At 40.6% G+C, this 23,448-nt stretch overlaps 1 protein-coding gene across 3 annotated transcripts; it reads left to right on the forward strand.

Annotated features, from left to right (window-relative positions):
- Positions 1 to 5,010: 5,010 nt before the first annotated feature.
- On the forward strand, positions 5,011 to 22,596 carry LOC106613649 (DAZ-associated protein 1). 3 transcript variants are annotated; one of them, XM_014216136.2, is made up of 14 exons: positions 5,011 to 5,030; positions 5,781 to 5,946; positions 7,173 to 7,213; positions 7,869 to 8,035; positions 8,593 to 8,658; positions 9,690 to 9,794; positions 10,068 to 10,116; positions 13,786 to 13,868; positions 16,256 to 16,403; positions 16,667 to 16,696; positions 17,132 to 17,284; positions 17,837 to 18,004; positions 20,513 to 20,605; positions 21,747 to 22,596. In XM_014216136.2, exons 2-14 carry the CDS (start codon positions 5,915 to 5,917, stop codon positions 21,917 to 21,919), a joined length of 1,308 nt encoding a protein of 435 aa, XP_014071611.1. In that variant the 5' UTR covers positions 5,011 to 5,030; positions 5,781 to 5,914; the 3' UTR covers positions 21,920 to 22,596. The 3 variants fall into 3 exon arrangements, with proteins under 3 accessions (XP_014071611.1, XP_014071610.1, XP_045543380.1); XM_014216135.2 differs by having other exon boundaries at positions 5,015 to 5,030; positions 9,687 to 9,794; XM_045687424.1 differs by lacking the exons at positions 5,011 to 5,030; positions 20,513 to 20,605 and having other exon boundaries at positions 9,687 to 9,794.
- Positions 22,597 to 23,448: the final 852 nt, after the last annotated feature.

The following is a 23,448-nucleotide window of genomic DNA, read 5'->3' on the forward strand; positions in this document are numbered from 1 at the left end:
TCTCAAACCTAGACCACCAGCACCAATGACGCACACTCTAACCACTGTCCCAATAAGGGATATCTCAAGGGCAGAGCTTCCCAAACCTTTTGGCCTGTGACCCCATTTTGATATCAATACATTTTCGCCACCCCACCATGTGGAGAAATTGATGGAATCAATGGCCAATGTTTACTTTTTTAATTGAGACTATGAGAGTCTATTAAAAATCAGTCTGATAGTACTTTTGACAGTATTTAAATCTGAAGGAAGTATGGTTTAGAGTGACTGAAATGCAGAAAGGTATTGGGAAGTTCAGAAAATCATCAGGCAATAATTTTGTCTGGTCTTCTGAGAATAGAACATCATCATTGATGATGTTCTTTTCCAACCAGTCTGATTGGACGCCTTTTCTAATGAGTCTTGCGAAGCTTGTGGGCATTGTCGAGGGAAACATACATTTTCCTGAGAGGCTTCTCCTTCAGTGATGGGGTCATAATATTTTGTAGCTTAAATGTTCAAAAGATAGAGCCAGATCTGTAGGAAGAAAACAGAAACCACTCTGTTTATTACAACCGCATCTAGCGGCTACCAGATGTTACTAAAATAACAAGCGCAATTTTTGTTTTTGTTTGTTTCTCTCGCAACCCCATTTTCAAATCAGGCAACACCACATGAGGTCCTTCCCAACCCCTGGTTTGGGAAACGCTGCTCTAGGTCATGTGCTTATTAGGACAGTATATTTAGGAGCTGTCCAGAAGAAACCTTAGGTGCTTAGAAGTTTGTGAGGATTTCAGGGGCCAAGCCAAATTTATTCAGCCTCCTAAGGTTGAAGATGCGCTGTTCTTATCCTCCTATATCTATTTGCTGCCTTCGAAACAGTGAACCATCAGATCCTCCTCTCCACCCTCTCAGGGCTGGACGTCTCAGCCTCTGCACACTCTTGGATTGCATCCAACCTGGCAGGCCGCTCCTACCAGGTGACACGGAGAAGATCTGTGTCTGCACCACGTACTCGCACTACTGGTGTCCCCCAGGGCACAGTTCTAGGCCCTCTCTACTTCTCTCTATATACCAAGTCACTCGGCTCCGTCATATCCTCACATGGTCTCTCCTATCATTGCTATGAGGATGACAACTACTTTTCCCTTTCCCCACTTCTGACACCCAGGTGGCGACACACATCTCTGCATGCCTAGCAGATATCTCAGCTTGGATGACGGCTCACCACCTCAAGCAGTGGAGGCTGCTGAGGGGAGGATGGCTCATAATAATGTCCGGAATAGAGTGAATCACTCCATTCCAGCCATTACACTCTATTCCAGCATTATAATGAGCCGTCCTCCCCTCAGCAGCCTCCGCTGACGCCAAGCTCAACCTCGACAAGACGGAGCTGCCCTTCCTCCCGGGGAAGGCCTGCCTAATCCAAGACATCTCCATCACAGGTTGAAACTCCATGGTGTCCCCCTCCCAGAGTGCAAAGAACCTCGGCATAACCCTGGACAACACCCTGTCATTCTCTGCAAACATCAAAGCAGTAACTCGCTCCTGCAGGTTCATGCTCTACAACATCCATAGAGTAGGACCCTACCTCACACCGGAAGCAGCGCAGGTCCTATTTCAGGTACATGTCATATCCCGTCTGGACTACTGCGATTCGCTGTTGGCTGGGCTCCCCGCTTGTGCCATTAAACCCCTGCAACTTATCCAGAACGCTGCAGCCTGCTTGGTGTTCAACCTTCCCAAGTTTTCCCATGTCATCCCGCTCCTCTGCACACTCCACTGGCTTCCAGTTGAAGCTCGCATCCACTACAAGACCATGTTACTTCCCTACGGAGCAGCAAGATGAACTGCCCTTCCCTACCTTCAGGCTATACTCAAACCCTACACCCCAACCAGAGCCCTCCGTTCTGCCACCTCTGGTCTCTTGTCCCTTCCACTCAGCGCAGTCCAAACTCTTCTCTGTCCTGGCACCCCAATGGTGGAACCAGCTTCCCCCTTAAACTAGGACAGCAGAGTCCCTTCCCTTCTTCAGAAAACATCTGAAACCCTACGTCTTCAAAGAGTATCTTAAATAATCCCACAGCTCCCCCCTCGCACCACCTCCTCACCCCAACCCCCAAATAGAAAATGATAAAAAATTGCCTTTTGTGAACTAACAATCGCACTTGATTACTCCCCACCCTTAATAGCTCTGACTTTACTGATAGCTAATTTATTGAGGAAAAATGTATTTACTATGACTGTGACATGTGATTGTCCCACCTAGCTATCTTAAGATGAAAGCACTAACTGTAAGTAGCTCTGGATAAGAGCGTCTACTAAATGACTAAAATGTAAATGTAAAATGTTGCACCTTTTTCACTACACTGTCTGTGTGGATGGACCATTTTAAGTTGTCAGTGATGTGCATACCGATAAACTTGAAGCTTTTCATCCTCTCCACTGTGACCCCATCGATGTGGATGGGGGCGTGCTCCCTCTGCTGTCTCCTGAAGTCCATGATCAGCTCCTTTGTTTTGTTGAGGGAGAGGTTATTTTCCTGGCACCACTCCATCAGGGCCCTCACCTCCTCCATGAAGGCTGTCTCATCGTTGTTGCTAATCAGGTCTACTACTGTTGTGTCATCTCCAAATTTGATGATTTACTTGGAGACGTGTGTGGCCACACAGTCATGGGTGAACAGGGAGTACAGGAGGGGGCTGAACACGCACCCTTGTGGGGCCCTAGTGTTGAGGATCAGCGTAGCAGAGGTTTTGTTGCCTACCTTCTGGGGATGGTCAGGAAATACAGGACCCAGTTGCACAGGGTGGGGTTCAGACTGGGCACTGAGCTTAGTGATGAGCTTGAAGGGCACTATGGTGTTGAAAGCTGAGCTGTAGTCGATGAACAGCGGTCTTACATACACTTAATAGTGCCACTTTTAATAATGTTTACATATCTTGCATTACTCATATCATATGTACAGTTGAAGTCAGAAGTTTACATTCACTTAGGTTGGAGTCATTAAAACTAGTTTTTCAAACACTCCACACATTTCTTGTTAACAAACTAGTTTTAGCAAGTTGGTTAGGACATCTACTTTGTGCATGACATGTAATTTTTCCAACAATTCTTTACGGACAGATTATTTCACTTAAAGTTCACTGTATCGCAATTCCAGTGGGTCAGAAGTTTACATACACTAAGTTGACTGTACTTTTAAACAGCTTGGAAAATTCCAGAAAATGATGTCATGGCTTTAGATGCTTCTGATAGGCTAATTGACATCATTTGAGTCAATTGGAGGTGTACCTGTGGATGTATTTCAAGGCCTACCTTCAAACGCAGTGCCTCTTTGCTTGACATCATGGGAAAATGAAAATAAATCAGCCAAGATCTCTGAAAAAAATTGTAGAACTCCACAAGTCTAGTTCATCCTTGGGAGCAATTTCCAAACGCCTGAAGGTACCACGCTCATCTGTACAAACAATAGTATGCAAGTATAAACACCATGGGACCACGTAGCCGTCTTACCGCTCAGGAAGGAGACGCATTCTGTCTCCTAGAGATGAACGTACTTTGGTGTGAAAAGTGCAAATCAATCCCAGCAAAGGACCTTGTGAAGATGCTGGAGGAAACAGGTACAAAAGTATCTATATCCACAGTAAAACCAGTCCTACATCGACATAACCTGAAAGGCCTCTCAGTAAGGAAGAAGCCACTGCTCCAAAACCGCCATAAAAAAGCCAGACTACGGTTTGCAACTGCAAATGGGGACAAAGATCGTACTTTTTGGAGAAATATCCTCTCGTCTGATGAAACAAAAATAGAACTGTTTGGCCATACTGACCATCATTATGTTTGGAGGAAATAGGGGGAGGCTTGCAAGCCGAAGAACACCATCCCAACCGTGAAGCACGGGGGTGGCAGCATCATGTTGTGGGGGTGCTTTGCTGCAGGAGGGACTGGGGCACTTCACAAAATAGATGGCTTCATGAGGAAGGACAATTATCTGGATATATTGAAGCAACATCAGTCAGGAAGTTAAAGCTTGGTCGCAAATGGGTCTTCCAAATGTGCAATGACACCAAGCATACTTCCAAAGTTGTGGCAAAATGGCTTAAGGACAACAAAATCAAGGTATTGGAGTGGCCATCACAAAGCCCTGACCCCAATCCCATAGACAATTTGTGGCCAGAACTGAAGAAGCATGTGTGAGCAAGGCCTACAAATCTGACTCAGTTACACCAGCTCTGTCAGGAGGAATGGGCCAAAATTCACTCAATTTATTGTGGGAAGCTTGTGGAAGGCTACCCAAAATATTTGACCCAAGTTAAACAATTTAAAGGCAATGCTACCAAATACTAATTGAGTGTATGTAAACTTCTGACCCACTGGGAATGTGATGAAATAAATAAAAGCTGAAATAAATCATTCTCTCAACTATTATTCTGACATTTCACATTCTTAAAATAAAGTGGTGATCCTAACTGACCTAAGACAGGGAATTTTTACTAGGATAAAATGTCAGGAATTGTGAAAAACTGAGTTTATATGTATTTGGCTAAGGTGTATGTAAACTTCTGACTTCAACTGTAGGTATTCCTCTTGCCCAGATGGGATAGGGTAGTGTACAGTGCGATGGCGATTGTGTCATCCGTGGATATGTTGGGGCGGTATGCAAATTGTAGTGGATCTAGGGTGTTGGGTAAGGTGGAGATGATATGATCCTTAACTAGCCTGTCTGTACATTAGTGCTGAGCGATTAACTGAAATGTCTGCTGTTTTTAATTGACGGACGTTTGTTAACTTATTTGAACTTTATTTCGTTGTTTTTTTTGCTGTGAGGTCAATGCACAGTTTCTGTAGCTATAAATCAGATCAAGCAACACAAAAATAGATCAAGCGATGTAGTAGGGAGTTGTATTTTCCAACAGGCCAATTTTAGTGCATAAAACTTGGTACGTGACTACAATGGCCATAATCCATTGCGCGTATGCCTACTTGTCTATTCTGTGTGGTGCACTGAACTATAATATGAACATTTGGAGCAGACATGGAGACTGAGGGTGCGTTTGTAAATTCACTCTGGCTATCTACTATGATTTCAGAGCACTCTCGTTTTAGTGTGCCAGAGCGCAGAATAACTGATGTAATTAAATTGTTGTCAGCAACACAGTTACGGTCATTAACGCTCTAGATAACAGGAAAACAACCAACCAACGCGCATTCGACAGGGATAGAAAGCAGATGTTTCACGAGGTTTCTCTACCTGAAAATATATGATCTAAGTGATTGATAGTTGTAATTCAGTCATAAAAATATGCCTTATTTACTTTGAACAACTACTAAAATATTGATTTCGTCAGACTGCATAGGCAGCAGCTCTATAGAGATGAGATGATGACTTGGAATTAAATAATAAAGTCATCTTTATAAAACGAATATTTTATTAAAGTAAAGTAATGTGAATAAATTGTGGTAAGTGATAAGTAGTAATGTTCAGTCACTACCGGTAATTGTTTTTTTACAATAATTTGTATGTTCTGTGTTGTTACTGTATTCAACTCACATAATGTAGACATTTAATGTCTACATTTGTTTTGTAATAATCGAACCGAAACCGAACCAACCTCAAAAAGCACTAATCACTCAGCACTATATAGTACATCCACAAGCAATGCAGTGTGGCAGTATTATTTTCTTTTCTTATCTAATTTGTAAAGAGACGAGACTACATCTTGAGAGACTACATCTTGAATTTCAACTACATATCCCACAACTGTCTGTATATTATTACATTTTTTCACCCCTGGCAGGTGACCCCGTGTGGCAAACGTCGTCATTGCGCAGATTCAGTTTGAACCAAAAGCGGAGTGACCTTCCTCGAGAGGAGCAGTACTGAAGCAATAAACTAGTGACAGCACACCCGTTCCCTGCACTAGCCATAGAAATGAACAGCAATTTAGCCGGAGATGAAGTTGGGTAAGATGTGATCTCCACCTAATTAATGAGAATGAGTTATATACTCCTTTGCATTTTAACTTCAATCAATGAATTACTGTGATAGATATCACCTGCATCACCACTTTTACTCAGCTAGCAAACGTTAGCTAGCTAGTTGGCGTTTTTACAAGTATAACTACTGGTAACTAACGCTAATTAGCTAGTTTGCGAACGTTAGTTGACTTTAGCCTAGCTAGCTAAGAATACTTTGGAAACATGCATGACATTGGTTTAGGTAACTAGATAGCTAGTCAAAAGTAATGTTTACATGGTGTCATTGAATAGTTAATTGAAATACTCAACTATTCAGCTAGTTAGTTAACGAGATCAATATAAACCGAAACGTGTTGGCTCTCTAGCGTTAGCAGCTAACTAGCTAGCAAAGTGGTGAAGTACAGATACGGCACGGTAACGTTACCATCAGGAGTCGACACTTGGCTATCTTCGTTTTGTAAAGTAGCCAATTTCAAGTTTGATTGAAGTCGACAGAATATAACGTTGGTTAACACTACAGGCTTAAAAAAATACCAGAAACTAGTTAACTTTTTCAATGGTGGCTATTTGCTGGTGATAGCTAATATTGCGCTCTTGAACTTGATAGAGCACTGACTACAGGGCATAAGATTGAGAGCATTGTAATAATATTGGTTTGATCCGTCAACATTATCCATATCAAATTATAGTTGAGGCAATGGTATCTTACCTATTTTTTTTTTTACTTGCGGCATATAGCTAGCGTTGGTTTGTAAGATTAACTAAAGTCAAATTTGTAACGTTAGCTAACGCTAATTCAAGTTTCATGGATAATTAATGTGTTTGTTAACTAGCAGACGTTAGCTAGCTAATTTAACTAGCTAAAGTTAATATCTTCGCTTGCCTTGCTTATGTTAGCCTGTATACGTGGCATAAGGTTTCAAAACAAGACCTGAGGTGTTGTCGGTGCTAAACAAGTCACCCTTATTCCAGTATTTGAATAGAAAGCAAGGTTTGTTGATATGCATCATCAGCAGCTTATAGAAATATACCCGCATTAAAATAACTCCATCTATTGTGAGGTTAGATTACAATAATATGTGGCACAGTCAGTTTTAACATGTTAAGCATCAGAACCATTTGAGCATGTGTTCTTGTGTCCAAGGAATGATGGATCATCTCAGGTTTTGCTTAAAGTCAAAGGAATGCTTTTTCTCTCTCTCGTTTTATAGGAAACTGTTTGTGGGTGGCTTGGACTGGAGTACAACACAGGGTGAGTCAGCTGTCTACTTACCAACCAGTCAATATTAGGCGTATTGCAGTACACATACTGTTGTGCTTGAAGGTGTGCATAAAATTGTTGGTCTGGAGTACCAAAGGGTGGCATGTTGGTGTGTATTGTAATTAAAGTACACATGCAGGCTTTTCTCATAGTTGCTCAGATCTAGTCTTAAGTGAGTTTGTCTGTAGCTACGGGCATTCAGAGCCCTTCTCTGTATCATGCTTGATTGGGCAGTGTGTGTCTTTGCACCACGCTCTTCACTCTGACAGTGTATTTTTGTGCATCCTTCCTTGGTATTTCCTTGGGGCTTTCAATGACAAGAAAAGCAATTATAAGAATTCGATGTGATTGTTATGACAGTTATTTGTTGAAACCTCCATGCCCTGCCTCCAAAGATGCATGCGTGTCATGCTTTTGAATGCACAATGTTTTGTTTGATGTAATGTTTTATCTGTTTGGACCCCAGGGAGAGAAGCTGCTTCCTTGGCAACAGCTAATGGGGATCTTAATGAAATACTAAATACTTTGCATTCAGTGAACTTTGAAACACATTACCCATAATGTCAGGACACTAGGCTATGTATGTATCCCTAAAGGATCCTGTAACGGATCGTCCCACTCATGTCAATGTCCTCTTTTCTATCAGAAACTTTGAGAAACTATTTCTCGCAGTATGGGGAAGTAGTTGATTGTGTCATCATGAAGGACAAAACCACAAATCAGTCGCGGGGCTTTGGTTTTGTCAAATTCAAAGACCCCAACTGTGTCCGGACTGTACTGGAGACCAAGCCCCATAATCTTGATGGCAGAAATGTGAGTATGCACTTTGCAGCTTGAATAAGGAAAGTAAAATATGTGTGTCTTATCAATTATGCCTTTTTTAACTATTAGAATAATTAAGCACTGCATGGGAATGAACTTTTTAACTGAAGTATTACATGTAGATGATACTCTGTGCAAGAGCAAGTAGTAGTGAATTCATAACTGGCATTGGTATCTTCAGTAAATGTAAGGCTGGCTCTGAAGGACATCCATGGACATGAAAGCAGGCTGTTTGCCAAACAAGTGTTGCCTGTTCAGATGCCTATTAGTTGAACTAACATGTAACTGCAGTGGGCTGGACATGACATGCTTGCTTTGCTACAAGTTGCTCTATGCAGCAATATGAACAGGTAAATTTTGCTATAGTGAAGGCCATTCTCTTGCAGTTAAACTTTGACTTATCATAATGTGAATTGTATAACATGTAATTTATTTTATTTCTATGTGGCCTTATTGAGTGGCCTAATTCACCAGATAAATTGGAGGGAACATTTGAAAGTGATTTTTCACTGAAGGGTGATATGTACAATTTCATTCCTTGCCTTCAGATTGATCCCAAGCCATGTACTCCCAGAGGAATGCAACCTGAAAAAGTGCGAACGAAGGACGGCTGGGTAAGGGGCGTATTTTAATATGTTGGGGCTACATGTGTCCTCTACAGAAATAGGGCACCAAGCCTCAGTAGAATGGATTATACTGTATCCTTTTGGTCCTTTGATAAACTGGGGTCCTATCTCCCTCAATAAATCTCATTTGTCACACAGGCTTATTGCTGTGAACATGACTTCTACTAATGAGCCTAAAATGTAATTGTTAGACTTAAGTGATTTAGTAAAAAAAAATATGCAGAGATCCTGAAATGGTTTGTCTCAGTAGCTCTGAAGTGAAGGCACTAGTGTGCCCTGATCTTTTGGGACTAGTGTTTGCATCGAAGTGACGTGAAGAATTATACCCCAGGGCAGAATGAGAGAACCTAATTTCTTCTCCACTGTCTGACTAGATGAAGGTGAATTGTCTTCAGTGTGATTCAAATACAAGTTTATTGGCTGTGTACACAGTTAAGCAGGTGTTGTAGAGGGTGCAGTGAAATGCTTGTTACTAGCGCCTAAAATGCAGGAAAAAATGTCTTAACAAGTACACAAATAACAATGAAAAACTAAAAAACAAATCACAAATGTTAGAACTAATCCAGATAACCCAGATAACACTATCAGTAATCCAAATGCCACCTAAAATATATACTGAGAATAATATGTAAAACAGAAGATATTAGTGAGCTGTGTCAAGATTTGAGTGTATAAACAGTTTAACAAAAATGCAACGTACACTAGTTGATATATTAGAATGAGCTATGTGAATAATACACTATGAATACACGGTGTGAAAGAAACAGTCCAGTGTTTGTCTTCATATACATGGGATAGCAGCGTTGGCTGTGAGTGTGTGTGCGAGCGAGCGAGTCTATCTTTTGTCTTTTACTTACTACATGAGTACTCCTCTCTTACTACAGGGGATGGTGTGATAGCTGTTCAACAGTCTGATGGCCTGGAGATGGAAGCTGTTTTTTCAGTCTTTCGGTCCTGGATTTGATGCACCTGTACAGATTCTTGATCTTGCTTTGAGATCCCATTCTTTGTTTCAGAAGGGCAGCAAAGCTGACAGCAATAAATCAAAGAAGATATTTGTCGGCGGCATCCCCCATAACTGCGGTGAACCTGAACTCCGGGACTATTTCAATAGATTTGGAGTGGTGAGTCCTGTTAAAATGGTGTATACTGTATTGTATAGCTTTTATATAAAATGACCTAAAACAGTTTTAAATGTGTTGCACAGGATCCAATTTAGGAACTGCCTATTGGAAGACTACAGGAAAAGTAGTATTTTCTGTTAAAATGCCATCAATATGAGGAGAGGATATTGATAGAATGTTAGTTTTCTAACTGAGAGATGCATGCAATGGCAATACTAGTTTTTTTTCTTCTGTATCCTAATGCAGCCCATGTTCTCCTTTGTTGAATCCAAGGTCACAGAGGTGGTAATGATCTATGACGCGGAGAAACAGAGGCCCCGAGGTAAAAGCTGATCCCGTTTTTCTCTTCCGTACCTCCCATCTCTAAATCTCATGACAAACTATTCTGACCCAAAGAGAATAAGCCGCATTCAATCCCCCCCCCCCACGCTCAATTATAGCTAGACCCACCTGTCTCTTCTGGTGGAACATCTTGTTTGTCATTCATTCACAGGCATTGTAATGGATGCCACCCTTAAATACTGAAAGCTTTCCCCGTGCAGTCCTATTTACATGGTGAGAAAGTTGAGATGACATTTGCATGAATTTGAAACATCTTGACTTTGTGTGACCGGATCAGCTTTTGATGCATTTAGATGTTTTATTAAGGGACATTCTAACACACTATAGTATTACATGTAGTTTGAAATAAATTGGCTTCATCATGACGACTATACTTGAGTACAGTATCTTTATATTTTTTTGTGGTATTATTCAGGCTGCATGAAATAGATTGTCTAATTTAAAACTTTGACCATTTGACAAAAGTGTTAACTTTTGTCTTTTTGGAGTACTTTTAGTTAAATGCTAAAATGGCAGAACTTCACCAGCGTAGTGCTAGATTAATCTTTTTTTGATTAGGGCCCTATAAAATCTGCAATACAGAAAACATGGACTCAATCCAGACAATAAATTGGAATTCAACAATATAACTTTGTTTGGTAGGGAACCAACTAAATGTATTGAAAATGTGTTAATTAGCCCAAGTTTATCATAAGACATGAAAATAATGCATCAGTGATTTGTATTTCCTGCAACATTCTGAAGAGTCAACGAGAATTCCCCATCTGTGTGTGCGATGCGCGCAGCTACCATTTTTTGTGTCACCGTTAGCAATGATGCTAATGAAAAATCTTCTGATAGATGGAAAGGCTTTCCCAAAAACCTTCTCAATTAAATGTAAACTACATAGTAGCCTATGCTTACCTGGCATAATGATATCATGATTATTTGCATCAATCCAGTGGATATTTGTTTTGCAAACTCTACTGTCACGTGTGCTACAAAAACATCACTAAACAGCCTCTTACTAGGTGCTCACTGGAATTAAAGGGTAAGACATTTCTCAAATTTTTCCCACAACTCAAAAGTGGTCTCCTGATGTGGTTTAACCATTGTTGTGGACTTAGAACATCCAGTTGAGTTTTTTTCTTTTAGTGCGGTTTTGTGAGGGGGAAACTGGGGAAAGGTATTCCTATGGCCCTAAATTATGCAGATGCAGTTCACTGTTTTTCATTTTTCCAGAGTCGGTTGACATTTGAAATTGTTTTTAAGAAGAACAGAGTAAGGAGTTTCATCTGTTAAATGAGTTGATAGTTAGGCTGCGTTTACACACGGCAGCCCAGTTCTGATATTCTTTCCACTAATCAGTCTTTTAACCAATCACATCGGCTCATTTTCAGAGCTGATCTGATTGGTCAAAAGACCAATTAGTAAACATTTTTTATCAGAAATGGGCTGTAAATGCACCCCTAGAATGACAAGACAAGCATGGGTGGATGTAGATTAGTCTGGTCAGTTAGCTCAGAACTGTTTAGCCTAGATGTAGGTTGGGTAGTTTGCTCAGAGCTGTTTCTTCTGCACTTGTCCCACGTAGCAATGATGCAGCAGTCAATGACTCCTGTCATTTATCACCTCTCTTCTACTTCAGTACCCATTGATCTCTTTGGGGAGACGAGCAGAATAGTTTGTCATCCGAATTTACACGATGATACACAGCAATGACATTAACATAATCAAGCATAATATCCAGACTTTTACTAAAATACTTTTAAACCTTCAGTAAGTATTAAGCTAAGTTTTCTTTTGTTAATTTAGACTTCTGATTTGAAAAAATATATATATATATATATTAAGTGTTTTCCCGTATGTAGAAAGTTAAGTATTTTTGTAAGTATAAGCCTTTCCTATTATAATTTTCCTGTCCTTCTCCTTGTGAATGGTTTGAATGTGATTAACGGTGTCTCTTAAGATTTGTCTTTTCTCCTTTAGGTTATTGTGTACTGAGTGGTATCACAGAGGTACAGGCCAGATGTAAAATCCCCAAATGGAATGTGAGGGCTGTCAATTTGGGGTGTATACAAAGTTTAGATTCATCATGGTTATGAACTTGAGTTTTTTTGCGCTGAGCACGACATTGGGTTTTTGACCCCTTTTTTTAAGAGATTGTTTAGGAATGTTTGCTTGCAAATGCTTAAACTAAGTTTTGCATCTAGATTAAGGACAGACAGGTCAGCGATGGATGATATTTATAGTTGTAGATCAGGCGGCTTGGGACAGCTTGAAATAATATTAGCGGTTTCAAAATCTCGGTTGTCTCAAAGGACATTTAATTGGAATCAGGTTAGGTCCCAGAGTAGAGATTTTCTCTCAACCCAATTCTGCCACTGGTATGAGTTTCTCAAAATGAAACTGGTTCACTGTAGTGGGTTATTGCTGCTGCAAAACTGAAGTACTGTGGAAAGTCTTTATCACCACAACAAAATCACAAGACTTTGTCAGAACCAGGACATTTGCCAATGTTGGGCTTCTAAATGTACAATTAAATGAAGGATTCAATTACACTGCTGTATATTCATAGGTTCAGCTAGAGTAACTTTTAATATCATTCAGGGACTGTAGTCATTTTGATGAATGGTGTTTTTGCTTGATGTTGGTGCTAGAAACAAGCATTTCGCTGCACCTGCGATAACATCTGCAAAACTGTGTACGCCATCAATAAAAGTTTAGATTTTATTTCTTAGAATAGCACAGGCTCTATGCAGTTCAATGGAAAGCTATGAGAGGCTTCACAGTCAATCCCTTATTAAAGCCTTCATTTCAGGGTTTTTATTTTGTACAGTAAGTGTTGAATACTTACACCATTGGGTTTTTCACCATGTTTGATGGGAACTTTGTTTATCCCCCATGCAAACTCTTGACAGCATCATTAGTTATTACTTACACATTTCGGAAGACAAAATGGCCTATATCTTTGTGTTGCTGTTCTAAGCAATATTGTAATTTTCCATTTAGGCTTATCCTGGCTGACTCTAAACATAAAACCACATTTGGGAAAACTTGAAACAGCTTTAGACATTGTACAGATTCTGTTTCTCCATTTTTATTTATTTTTGTTATGCATTAACAATGGATGCTGCCAGTTTGTGCTGCACAGCAATATACCAAGGGGCAGATCAAGTTGGGGTTTGGATGAAATGAAGTAACATCAATACCGCTGGGCCAATTGGCACCCAATGCGTACATGAATGCTCTGAAACCACTTAAGTGTGTCATGAAATCTATATAGTTTTTATATTCCTCAGCAGTTCCACTGACTGTACTGGATATAAATATATTACAATTTTATATATTACATCACATTTTCAAACCCCTATATAATACAGAACAAGGAGACTTTGCTATGTTAGAAGTAAAAAAAAAAAAAAAAACTACTGAAACCTTAGTTAGTTGATCATGGAAAGTATTGGTGCAAAGTTTATCTTGGATGATACAAGTGCCTCAGCCCTCAAACTTCAGCTTGTGTATTGCTGCAAGTCAGTGACATCATCTGAACCCCAGGAGCCTCCAGCTCAGTCTTGATGGATCCTTGTCTTGCTGAGCCCAATACTGTTCTTCATCTTGTGTTGTCACAACACCCTGCTACCTTGATTCACTCTTGGTCGTTGGCTAGGTTTTGGATTTATTACTTTCGAGGCCGAACAATCAGTGGACCAGGCTGTCAACATGCATTTTCACGACATCATGGGCAAAAAAGTGTGTAGTTGTAGTTTTATTTTACCTTCAAGTTCAAACTGAGGCTTGGGCGACGGGATGCATTGTTTGCTGCTGTTAACTTTGAGTTACAGCTCTTATTTTCAGGGGCCACCAATGAGGTTGAAGGCCTCTTATAAACGTCATCATTTAATGACATGGCTGAAGATCACTATGCGGTAATCCAAAGATTTTCCTAAAAGATCAGGTCATAATTGTTTTCTGGATCATGTAACATTTCAATGGCCTGGTTGACCTTGTACTTGTTGCAAAGAATACTTGGTCACCCCTCCTGAAATATTAGTGACAACTTCTGTAGTCGCCCAAGGCTTTGTTTATTTTGACCTCTCCTTTAGGTTGTAAAATGTATTCGATATCTTATTTCAAACAATACTTGCCCTGGCTTTGGAAATTCAAGGGAGTGGCCAGTTTTGAAGCATATAATGGGAGATAAGAGTTTAGCCTAAAATGCTTTATTTTACCACAGAGAAATCACCTAAAGGATTGGTCTTGTTCAGTTCTTTTTTCTTTTTTGATTATTTTGTTGGCAGGTCACTTACTTTGAGTTATTTGATATATTTCCTAAAGAACCTAAATTAAGTGACCTCAGTTTAAGAATCTCCATACTGTGTCGATCACATCTGAGAACCAAAATGGGTGGGTCTTTTTCTAGGGCTATCTATTCACACCGTCTTTGAATTACAGTTGATTTTGCTTGCCCCTATCATTCACTACTTCCTTCCAGCGGCAAGTTCTTAGCTAATTGGATGCCTGAAGCCACAGTTCTGTGATACCAGTAGTTTTTTATTTAATTTTTTCTATTCAGTCATTAATGATTTGTAGTTTTATCATAACCAATTAGCATAACTACTTCTGAGACATCCTCTCCTATAGCATTCACTGTCTTGACAAAATTAATTTGAAACAATTTGGAAAATTTGCATTCAATAGTGTGATTACAACCCCCCCCATATGAGGACACGTTGTTTGTCTTTGATTGAAAGAGAACATTTAAATGGACAATGACATATGTACCCATTTTTCATAGTTTAACATTTTTTGACCTCATAAAAATGATGAACTCAACCCATGTCTGTTCATAATTGATGTATGGGACCCTACCTACATTATGCTATCCTCTTACCGACTCCTTGACTGTCCTGATTTCCAGCAGGAATCGGGGCTTGACTTGATCTTGAGTTGACATTACCTTGGGCTTAGACTTGAGGGAGGCAGGGGATATAAGTTACAAAATTAGAAAGTGGAGCACATCAAACTGGGACAAAATCCCAGTTCTGCTGTTGGGTAGTGTATTGAAGTCATGGTATCCATCACTCCCAGCCACAACGCCTGCGGGAGAAGACCTAGGTAGCTGTGCTATAGACGGAGGGCCACTCGTGGAAATGTGCTTGTAATTAGGTCGACAGAGAAGAGAGGCGAGGCAAAGAAAGTAGCACCGCCTTAAAGCAGGGGGAAAATTGAGATTCATTTTGCAAGGTGACCCCGATAACTCAACCTCTATAGAGCCTAGTTTATTTCTGTCTAGTCCCCCCCTCTTCCCCACCATGTAGTTTTTAAACCCATTTGTCGCTCTGGTAAACTGCTGGTATCTCTGGCTGGCTACAACAAGTGACGCTACTATTTTATAGGGCAGATAAGGGCTGGTAGCCTCACAAACCATCTGGTGTGATACAAAATGATTTGGCTTTTCAACCTCATTGGACATTAGTCCAGTCCAATACCAAGTGCTTCTATTCTGTGTGAGATAAGCAAATCAGATGGGTATTAGTCAATTGAGCACCAATTTTCTCCATTATCTGACACGGTATGAAGATTCATTTTTAAATTGACTTATGACTGTCCATTTCTATTGTCTGCATGTTTTACCTCTTCTGATATATATGATACATTTCTTTCTACATCCATCTCCCTCTGAAATTCTACTACAAGTTAAATATAATTGAGATTCTTTAAACATTAGCTGGGAAAAGGTAAGTCTTTACCACCCGATAGATGTTTTTATCAAAGTTAAAGGGCACAAAAACAGGAAATATGAATATGTTTCTCAGACCAATTTTGTAAAATGTATGACAGTTTTGCACCATTTTAAATCAATTGCTTTTTTATGCTCTATTCAAAATGATTTAACCAACAATTAACAATATCTTATTGTAACTGAAGTACCTGAGAAACATATTGTTACGCAACTCCCCTTAGTATTGATCTGCGTTAGGCACAAGTGTAATGGCCCAGATAAGATGTAAAACTGAAACCCTCTCAAGCTGATATGTTGAAGAGAAATATTAGTAATGGGTGAGATCAGGTAAGGAAGGTATTTTGGTGATAAACTACTGGTCTTGCAAATTGTGCCCTCGTTGTCCTTTGTCCAGGTGGAAGTGAAAAAGGCTGAACCTCGGGACAGCAAAGCTCCTGGCCAGCTTGAACCTAACCAATGGGGACCCAGAGGCATCCTGAGTGCAGCCAATGGTTGGTCGGCACAGCCTGCCCAGGGCTGGCAGCAGAGTTATGGGCCTCCGGGTGAGTGGGAGACCAGCCAGAGCCAGAGAACGCGGCTCGTTCTGTCAGACCAGGAACATGACATTCTATTATACCTAGGAGAAATATAGTATTGGAAACTGTTAAAATGCCTGACTGCTTTTAAAAAATATTAACATTATATTTCTAGGTCCACATTAAAACTTTACTTTGAGGAATGATCAACGTACTGTAGTTACAAATTACATATTGAGGAATAGTTTTTGTGCCAGCATAAATATACTAAACTATTTTCTCTTTTGAAGGAGTTTGGGTGTCTACAGGCCAGCCCATTGGTACGTTTTGTCCTTGAATCACTTGACTGTTTTGGATATCTCGCACTAACTAGATTTAAAAAAAAATAGTTAGCTATTGTCTTGTGATGTTTAACTTATCAAGAAAGTATTGTGTCATAGACAATTGCCTTGCACTTTATATTTTCCATATTGACCAATTGGGTAATGTCAGTTAAGCACCAGTGTTATCACGGTGACAGCTGGGATACCTGAGGGCACTCCAAGTCCATTATCTGCCTCTAGAGGGGAAATTATTCTTAACACTCGTCACCCTTGCTTAAGTCTTATAACATTTTCACCGCTGGGGTGGTATGATATCTAATATGCAGTCTCTACTGATAGTGGGTTTCAACTAGGATATATCCAAGACTGAAAATGTACCAATAGACACCTGTCATCACGTATTCAGTAACTGTTGTGTTCTCTCTGACTCAGGTGGGTACGGGCCCCCTTTATCTGTGGGCCGTGGGGCTCCCGTCCAACCCCCCTCACCGTTCAACGCATTCCTCGTCACAACGACCCCACCGGGGGGGTTTGGTGCACCTCAGGCCTACGCGCAACAGGGATACAGCACACCACCTCAGTTCGGTCAGTATCTGCAATGTATTGTTGTCATAAGATAAGCATGTTTCTATTTATGTAAATGTTTTTGTTTTCATATTGCCAATATTGCAATAAACAATATTGTTATGTCCCCAAAAACTGTGTGTTTTGTAAAAAAAATAAAAATCATTGCTTTATGATGAGTGTTTGCACATATGTACAAATTCCTCCACAAAAAACTCAAATGCGGGCATCGTTAAGTCAGGTAAAACGGAGGGAAATAATTTCAACACCAGCTTTGTCTTGAAGAAATGAATAGCTGGTCTGCAGCACTAACAATAATGTAACACCAACAGTAACACGTTTAGAGTTCTCCATTTTTATCTTCACAAGAACGTTAATATCGTCTTCACAATCTATCATTTTATAATACCACCCGTATATGATTTCGTTCTAATATCGTCCAACCCTACTGCCTAGGCTGACAAAGGTTGTATGATTATTTTGATTATAGTAAAATGGAAATCTATCATACAGGTGATCTTTCATAGTTCAGAATGTACAACATAACCACTCTTCCATCTGGCACTGGTTTAGGGTACAGTTTTGGCACACCTCAAGGTGAGCAGTATGCCCCACAAGGAGTGCCGCCCCCGCCCACGACTCCGGTAACAGGGCCGCTAGGGTTTGTTCCAGCTACAACACCTTCTCAGGACATCAGCAAAGCACCCACGGGACAGCCAGACTTCCCTTACAGCCAGTATGGTAAGTAGAGCCTCCATGCAGTCCCTAGCCCCACCCTCAGCATTGCTGTTATTATGGCTTATACTGGATAGATCCATTTTGTTGGATGCTTTATTGGGACAAACAACCCCTCCTCCCCAGCCTAAGCTTATTACTACAACCCTAAAACAAGCAGGAGCTCGCCCCTTTGGTACCCTGCAGCTTTAACGACATCACATGCATATGCACGCTTGCATACACCCCCCCCCCGCGGCTTGGCCACGAAGATACTATAGAAGTCCCTCCGTACTCAGGACTCTTCAGTGTCACCTTTCTTTAGAATATTCCAGTTATTGCTGTGTAATGATGCGGATGGGTAATCAATGATAGGTTTGAATTAGATCATCCTGCCTAGAAATCTTGTTTTTGAGAGGAGTTGGAATGTCCACCAAACTGCAGATAGACCAAGGAAGATAATTTATTTTACTGGCAAAGGTAACAGGCAGTTTGACCAACTGTTCGCTTTTTGGTATTGACTTGGCTGGCTTTTCTCTCCTGGCATGAGCTCCATGGTGTAATAGGTTTCGGACCAATCTTTCCCCACAAACACATATGAACGCTCTTATGAGAAGACTTAAGGGAATGTAATAGGATTTTTTTCTCCAACTCCTCCAATTATACTTATTGTACCTTGTTGGGTACAAATCCAGCATTATCATCAACTGAGGGGCTCTTGCATAAGGTCTCTTCCTCCTTAGTAAACAAAATGCCTTGGTAAATCCTTGCTTTTTGAAAGGTTAATGTATGTTGCTTAGTTAATTCTGTCTGCCCCCTCCTCGTCCCCACTGGCATTTGTCAGAGTGAACAAAAAACTGTGGGGAGAGACAGACCTAGATATATTTTGTTAATAGCTCTTATAAGTGTATAGCTCCTCAAAATAGTACAGTGCATTTGGAAAGTATTCAAACCCATTGACTTTGTCCACATTTTGTGGATTAAAGGTTTTTCCTATTCAATCTACATACCCAAAACAGGTTTTGGAAATTTGAGCAAATGTATTAGAAATAAAGAACAAATACCTTATTTACATAAGTATTCAGACCCTTTGCTATGAGACTCGAAATTGAGACAGGATTGTGTCTCAACACAGATCTGGGGAATTATACCAAAACATTTCTGCAGCATTGAAGGTCACCAAGAACACAGTGGCCTCCATCATTCTTAAATGGAAGAAGTTTGGAACCACCAAGACTCTTCCTAGAGCTGGCTGCCTGACCAAACTGAACAATTGGGGGAGAAGGGCCTTGGTCAGGGAGGTGACCAAGAACCCGTTGGTCACTTAAAGAGCTCCAGAGTTCCTCTGTGGAGATGGGAGAACTTTCCAGAAGGACAACCATCTTTGCAGCACTCCACCAATCAGGCCTTTATGGTAGTGGCCAGACAAAGCCACTGCTCAGTAAAAGGCACATAACAGACCGCTTGGAGTTTGCCGAAAGACACCTAAAGGACTCTCAGACCATGAGAAACAAGATTCTCTGGTCTGATGAAACCAAGATTGAACTATTTGGCCTGAATGCCAAGCGTCATGTCTGGAGGAAACCTGGCAACATCCCTATGGTGAAGCATGGTAGCAGCATCATGCTGTGGGGATATTTTTCAGTGGCAGGGACTGGGAGACTCGGGATCGAAGGAAAGCTGAACAGAGCAAAGTACATAGATCCTTGATGAAAACCTGTTCCAGAGCACTCAAGACCTCAGACTGGGGCGAAGGTTTACCTTCCAACAGGACCCTAGGCACACAGCCAAGACTTCAGGCCAACTCTCATTGTCCTTGAGTGGCCCAGCCAGAGCCCGGACTTGAACCCGATCTAACATCTCTGGAGAGACCTGAAAATAGCTGTGCAGCGAGCTTGAGAGGATCTGCAGAGAAAAATGGGAGAAACTGCCCAAATACAGGTGTGACAAGCTTGTAGCGTCATACCCAAGAAGACTCAAGACTGTAATCGCTGCCAAAGGTGCTTAAACAAAGTACTGAATGCAAACATTTCTGAACTAGCTTTTGCTTTGTCATTATGGGGTATGGGTGTGTAGATGGGGGGGGGGGGATTTAAAATAAAGCTGTAACATAACAATGTGGAAAAAGTCAAGATGTCTGAATACTTTCCGAATGCACTGCATCAGTTGTATACATCCCTGTGACTGTCAGTTGAGATTCCCATCTTGTTCAGTGTTTCATGCTTGTGCTTTGCCTACCCATCCTGCTCTTTACCGTTAGCATTAGCTGCCTACTTTAGAATCGTTTAGTTAGGTAACCATAGGCAGCAAAGGGCATTAGCAAGTAGCCCCCCCCCCCGCCCATTCACCCTATGTGTTTGTAATTCCAGATGGATGTGTGCAGTGATGGTAGGAGTCTTAAGAGCAGGCAGTCAGCAGGAGTGTAGTAATTAAGTGTTAAGCCAAGCCCTAGTGGCAGGTCGAAGAAGGGGACAATGTTAAAGTAAAGTAGACTATCTTGGTTACGTCAACCTAGTCTCCTCGTCTCCCTGATAGGCCTGAGTATCTACCCTCAGGAGCCCTCTTCCTACGGACCAACGCGTCCTTCTCACAGTAATGGTCAGGATGTGCAGGGAGGAAGTAGTGCAGGTAGGTGTGAGCATTGTCTTTTCCAACCACCAAAAATACAGTTCAGCATAAAGTCGTATAGCTGCTACGTTCCTATGCGTCCCTTTCCCCTGTATGTGCTTTTGTATGTTTGTGCATACAAAGTACATACTTCTAGTTAATACTAAAATACAGCTACGGTATTCAATGATTTGAGATCTTATTGCGTGACCATATCTCATTAATAAATCAATTAACAGGGTTCCATGCCTGTTGAATGTTAATACGTCTCATTTCCTATCGTGGCTGTAGTTTATTATACCGACAACACCTGTGTCCTCAGATTTGTTTGTCCTCTCTCACTCTTCCTTACTTTTCTGGTAAAAAAAGATTTAATTGGCAAAATGTGTTCATGGTATACTATAATGAATGTTTTTATTTTGCTCTCTGTTGAAAGTGTTAGCAGTCAATTAACTTGTTGTTTTTTCCCATATGCCGTCTCCTTTTGACAGATAAAAGATGATAATCAGAGGAAAGATTGTATGAAGAAGCAAACACTTGTGGCTGGTGAATGAATGTCCGATGTCTAGTTGATTTCTCTGGTCTTATTAGGTCTGCTCTTCCAAGTGTTTCTTCCAGCCTTGTAGCGCTTTGAGCACCTTGTGGGAAAGTTTGCTTGTGTTCTTCTACCATTTTCTGTTACATTTCTTTTTTGTTACTCTGTACTGTCCGACATGAGTTGGAACTGTTCAGCCTGATCTGGACTGAATGCCTATGCAGTTCTCTGCTTTTCCGACTACAGTGGATTGCAGGGAGATGGAGCCATCCACTGTCTATTTAAAAACTGTTAAGCATTTATACTGTTTTCCTTTTGATTCCTCTCATGACAGTTCAGATTACATCTTTTGAATACTCAAAATAATAGACCAATTGATTTACACTGGAAGCACTCATTCTTAACTGGCTAACCAAACTCTGAATTTTGGTTTATGGAGGCTCATGAAGGAAGGAAGACCATATTTAACATGAACATTAAAAAGCCCTGAAACCATGATCAATGCTGTATTTATTTTGAGTAAAATAAGGGACTTTCACCTAGCTGGTTGGAATCTGTTTGTTTATGAGCACCATTTATGATTGTGATAATGAACCCCTCTTCCCTGTTCTCCACCCACCCTCACAGGTTATGGTCAGGACCTGAGTGGGTTTGGCCATACTTTCGCAGATCCCAGCCAGCAGACCGCTTCATATGGGGCACCAACAGCACAACCGGCAGCTGGACCCCAGCCTACAGCAGCCGCTTTTGCTCGAGGACAGAATCACAACGTAACGGGCTTCCATCCATACCGGCGCTGAGCGTCTCCGACCGCCACAGCGCTCAGTTCTAAAGTCAGGGAAATGTGTTCTGGTCATGAGCAAAACTGGATTTCTGTATTTGTTTTTTGGAACACAAATTGACACAATTTGGGAAAAAAGTGAACTCTCATAAAACCAGGGATTCCAATTACTTCTGTTACAATGTCACATGATGTAAGACTTTTGCATAACCTTGCTTTCAAATGTTGAAATGAAAGGAACTTTGTTTCTCCCCACATGTTTTAAAGTAGGACTTTACTACTTTGCAATAGGTTTTGATTGTCTGGTCAAACACTAGCACAGATAATAAATATATATTATATATTTATATAATATATATGTGTGTATATAGAGAGAGAGAGAGACATATGTATATTTATGCCGGGTACAGAAATGAAAACAGGGTCTAAAGTTCTCAGCTTTAAATTCTAGGGAAAATGTTTTTAATTTGGTGGATTGTGTTTATTTTCTGAGTCTTTATTTTAAAGTTTGGAAAATATGAATATATATTATACACAAACTGCAATTTTTTTAAAGAGAATTTTGTACGAAAAATGTACACTTTGCTTGTATTTTTATTTAAAGATGTAGACTTCCCTCAGGTGGCTGTTTTTTGAGTGCATTTTGCACTTATGCAAAAAGAAAGGAATTTATTTCAAATAAATGTTTTAAAGTTATCCTGCCTCTTGTTGCTGTCAATATTAGGAAGGTGTTCCTAATGTTTTATATACTTGGTGTATATTCTGTTTAGGATCCCTTTACACAATTTTTTTTTGGGGGGGGCATTACATGAATCATCAAGGGGTAGGGGCTGTGTTGTTTCTTGGGGGGAGGACAGTCTACTGGGGGGAAAAACACCCATGGTCATTTTGAAGGGTTAAGTAGAATGACCATAATCATGGACCAGGTTCCCTCAATAGCAACATAAACCTGAATATGTCAAACCCAAACGGGTTGGGCCCTCTAAAGAAAGTAAGATATATTTGCATACACATAGGCCCCTCAAACTCAACTCTGGACTTCCACGGCATTTTTTTTCTTCTCCCCGTTCGCCTCTAATCGGGTACTGATTTAGAACTGGGACACCAGGTAGGTGCATTTAATCCGGTACATCCGAAAACCAGCTGGCTCTGGACCAAGTAGATTGAAAGTGTAATACCCCTGATTTATGTTTTTAATCTCCCCTATGTAATGTCTATATAGGCTTTAGCTCAGCAAGCTAACAAATTATGCATTGTGCAGATTACATTTTCAAACCCAGTTGGTCTCACATGGTAAAACCACGGAATAGCCATCATTAAATATTATTTTGCCTCAGTGCACAGAACTTTTACGTGAATTTTCTCTTAAGTACCGTTATATCGAGAATAAAGTTAAAATTAAACGTCCAGATTTCGAGAACAAAGTCGCTGTTATATTTCAAGATTCAAGGGTTCGGTTAATTGCATGCCTCCCTGGCTCTCTGCTGTGCAACTTAAAATGCTCGAGTTGGATGACCTGGTGAAACTATACTTTAGAATTGGTTTTAG

This window comes from Salmo salar, chromosome ssa10 (genome assembly GCF_905237065.1).
Source record: "Salmo salar chromosome ssa10, Ssal_v3.1, whole genome shotgun sequence".
NCBI classification, from domain to species: domain Eukaryota; kingdom Metazoa; phylum Chordata; class Actinopteri; order Salmoniformes; family Salmonidae; genus Salmo; species Salmo salar.